This window comes from Amphimedon queenslandica, unplaced genomic scaffold, assembly GCF_000090795.2.
Source record: "Amphimedon queenslandica unplaced genomic scaffold, v1.1 AMPQUscaffold_13333, whole genome shotgun sequence".
NCBI lineage: Eukaryota > Metazoa > Porifera > Demospongiae > Haplosclerida > Niphatidae > Amphimedon > Amphimedon queenslandica.
In genome coordinates this window covers 50,964-54,912 of record NW_003546431.1, presented here as the reverse complement: position 1 = coordinate 54,912, position 3,949 = coordinate 50,964, and the positions used below count along the sequence as shown (strand labels likewise).

Genomic DNA, 3,949 nt, shown 5'->3' with positions numbered 1-3,949 from the left:
GGAATATTTATTATTAATTATTATTATTATTATTATTTTGTTGTTGTTGTTGTTGTTATTTGGTAGGAGAGACCTAAAAAGAGACATTCCATTCATAATTCCTCTTCATTCATTAATGTGGATAGTCTACTGGAGGCATCACTAGTCTCACTATCATCACCTATTACTAGTGAGTACACTACTACATGCCCTTCATAAAATAAATTATTTTTTAAGTGTAATTTTGAGCTCATTGTCATCATGTACATGTCATTGAAAGGAGCGTAAAAAAAAAACATGTACGTGTTTTGTGTATAAAACTTAGCCGTTTGTCTGCTAAATTTTCTCTTATTGCCAAATCTTGAATGTACATGTACTTGCATGTAATGACTTTTACATATACATACTTACTCATGTACATGTACATTGTACATATAGAAAGAAGCATATAATAATTTATAGATTTTGAAAAAAGCACAAAATTTGTATCCAAGACCATCCATTCCATGGTCTTTTTAAAGTACGCAAGTACATGTACATGTATATATGTATACTATATCCCAACTGAGTTTGACCCAAGAAAAACTGGAATAACTTTTTATAGGAATGTGAGATAAGGATGAAACTTTCACAGGTTCTTAGTCGCCCAATGCCATCACAGGATCTCAGGTCTTGGGTCTCTCAGCCCTTGGGAACCCTGAGAACCGGGTTCTCCCTATAAACCCAATGGCATACCAAAATGACGTTTTATGACAATTTATCTACGTCATAGTTTACATAAGAACATGTGGTCGAGCGCCCAAACTGATAATTCTTCTTTTAAAAAGCTAACAGAGCAAGATCTTTTGATAATAATGGCCAATATGAAGACTAGTTGACTCCAGAAGCTATTGTACTGCTTATCAGAACAAACAAAGGCCATTTAAAAGTGAAATACAGGCCAACTAGGCACCTGTAAAATATCGGCCATGCTTCTATGAATATCATTATAAGACGTCATTAGTGACGTATGGCTACATTTTTCAAATTCCAAGCGGCTGGTGTCAAACTCAGTTGGGATATAGTATACATGTATGTATTGTTTTTTACCATTGACTTGATGTACATATACATCTACATGTATGTTTACTACTATTATTTTACGCTACCACAGGGCAGGGGCTAAGAGAAGGTGGTATTAAGAGACAATCAACACTAGCCACTGCTTCAATAGCCACACCCACTCAATCCGGTCCCGCTGTTACCACGGCAACAGAAGGGGGCGGGGCAGTCCCCAATAAACAAGACACGGCCAGATACCACATTGTCAAAGAATTACTAACGACAGAAAAAAATTTTGTAAAAATCCTCAACGTAATTGTCAATGTAAACCACACCCCTTTGACTCCACCCATTATTAATTACATGTTATTAATTACATGTATAGGAGTTTATGAAGCCGTTAGCTACTCCAGGACAGAGAGGAGGGCAGTTACTGACTAACGAGAATGTTAAAAGTATTTTTGGTAATATTCCTGATATACTGAGAGTACACACTGATATAATGGTTAGTGGGTGTGGTGGTGGGTGTGGTCAGTTATTGTGTGGTTGTGTAGAATGGACTGGAGGAAAGGATTAATAATTGGGAGAGCAATACTTGTATAGGAGACATACTACTAGGACAGGTACGGTATAATACATGTACATTATGACTACATGTACATGTACATTAATGTATTAATGTATGGGTTTTTACCATGGACTATATACCATACCTTCAAGGTCTCATATTACTGATAGAGACCGAGAAGGTATGGTATATATGATATATTCTATACTTACTGTAAGATCAAATAAGACCACCATTGAGCATTTATAATCATTGGTAGTGACAGCTGATGGAGTAAATTTGACTAAAAGAGGTCTGTTCTAGTCATTAGAGTGTCCTTAGCTACTTGCAAGAAACTGGCCACTAAGAACAGAAAGGAAAGGCCTAAAGTCAGTCAGGCTGTGGTAGCAAAGAGAAAGAGAAAAGGCAGCCATTTCCTCACCACGTGGCACTATGAATATCATTAAAGCCACATGGGGGTGTATATCAAGGGTGGGGCTGTATATGCTTAATATACCACCTGGTGGGGCCTTTGATCATACAGTAACTACAGTATGTACATGTACATGTATATTACACATGTAGCTCACGGTATTTTTTAAAATGGTCATAACTTGAAAAATTGAATTCGGAATCAGCTCAAACTTTCTACACAGCATAAGGACATCAATATTTATCAAAAAAATGTAATAAAAATTGGGGTGATTTTGGAGCCATTTTTTTGAAAAAACCATGGGCTATAGTACAGGGATTTTTTCAGAATTTTGACGTTTTCTTAAAATGGCCATAACTTGAAAAATTGAAGTCGGAATCAGCTCAAACTTTCTACACAGCATAAGGACATCAATATGTATCAAAAAATGTAATAAAAATTGGAGGTGATTTCGGAGCCATTTTTTGAAAAAACCATGGGCTATAGTACAGGGATTTTTTCAGAATTTTGACGTTTTCTTAAAATGGCAATAACTCAAAAAATTGGAGTCGGAATCAGCTCAAACTTTCTACACAGCATAAGTACATCAATATGTATCAGAAAATGTAATAAAAATTGGGGGTGATTTTGGAGCCATTTTTTGGAAAAAACCATGGGCTATCCTTGCATAAATAAAATCTTTTTGAAATAAAAGTGAAGGGAGGAACACACAAATGAACAATATAATAAAGAAATAAATAGTTTAGGCAAGCTATGATAAATTAAAATTAAAATTAAATTAAATCAGTGGACTAGAACGTGACCATCAGATATCGCAACCACAGCATCAAAATCACCAAAATTGAGCCGGTATAGTGACTTTCTTGTACCACGAATGCAGTAAATGGTCAAACGTAAAATAGAAAATGATAGTTTACACCTAATGAGATTGATGAGTGGACTGTATAGGTATTTTGTAGATTTTGGCTCATTCTTTAAAATGGTCGTAACTTGGAAAATTGAAGTCAGAATCAGCTCACACTTTCTACACAGAATAAGGACAATAATATGTATTAGAAAATGTAATAAAAATTGGGGGTGATTTTGGAGCCATTTTTTAGAAAAAACCATGGGCTATTGCCTTGGGTATTTATTAACATTGCCATATCTCATTCATGATATACACTTAACATAAAATTTTCCAATTACTCTACAGTGTGTGTGTGTGTGTGTGTTTATTTAATATCTTACAGATCATCAGGACAGTTTTTAGGTTGGGGGAGTCTGTGGCCAGTAGTTAAATAGTTTAACATATTTTCAGGTAGTACATCTTCATAAGGAGTCTTTCCTCTTGTCATTATCTCCCACAGTACAACACCAAATGACCACTAGAATATACAAACAATGAGAGATCATCAGGTACAAGGTATACACAGTTACTCTTTATAGTAGTTGCTAACATGTAGACTTTAGCAATATACAACTACTATACATGTAGTTGTATATTGCTAAAGTCTATCCAGCCACTCTCCTTTATGAGTGTCAAAAAGGGGAGGGGCTGGTGGAAATAAAGACATCTACTCTCTTACCACATCAGAAGATGAAGAGTATCTTTTATCAGACAAAACTTCAGCTGCCATCCACTTGACAGGATAAGCAATGGTCTCATCTCCCCCTCCTCCTCTCTCTTCTATTGTATTATAATCTTCTGGATAAAAATCCCAACTTAACCCTCTGTCACCAATCTTTACATGTAGATTCTCATGAATACTATTAATTATAAGTAACTCCACCCACTTCAATTAATACTCTTACTATATATTCCTACATGCCAGGTCTTTATGTACTTGTCCTTTTCTAGTTAAATGGTACATACCTCTGGCCACTTGTTCAGATATAAATACAAGATCATGTGTTGATATATATGTACACTGACCAGACTGGAGAGGGAGAGAGAGAGGGGGGAAGAA

General features: G+C 35.5%; 2 protein-coding genes across 2 annotated transcripts in view; one reads left to right on the top strand and one right to left on the bottom strand.

The window, feature by feature from the left end:
* LOC109583046 (protein ECT2-like) overlaps window positions 1-1,933 on the top strand; it is a 5,505-nt gene extending 3,572 nt beyond the window's left edge. The window contains exons 2-5 of the mRNA XM_019998218.1: window positions 67-169; window positions 1,133-1,344; window positions 1,406-1,525; window positions 1,575-1,933. Coding sequence (XP_019853777.1) covers window positions 67-169; window positions 1,133-1,344; window positions 1,406-1,525; window positions 1,575-1,670 — 531 coding nt within the window. The 3' untranslated portion in view covers window positions 1,671-1,933. The remainder of the gene's footprint in view (window positions 1-66; window positions 170-1,132; window positions 1,345-1,405; window positions 1,526-1,574) is intronic.
* A 1,268-nt stretch (window positions 1,934-3,201) lies between these two features.
* LOC109583045 (tyrosine-protein kinase RYK-like) lies at window positions 3,202-3,925 on the bottom strand (the record flags this gene model as incomplete). The annotated part of the gene is made up of 3 exons (XM_019998217.1): window positions 3,202-3,367; window positions 3,569-3,749; window positions 3,795-3,925. Coding segments are annotated over 3 exons (453 nt in total), but the record flags the coding sequence as incomplete, so codon positions are not given.
* Between the last annotated feature and the right edge of the window lie 24 nt (window positions 3,926-3,949).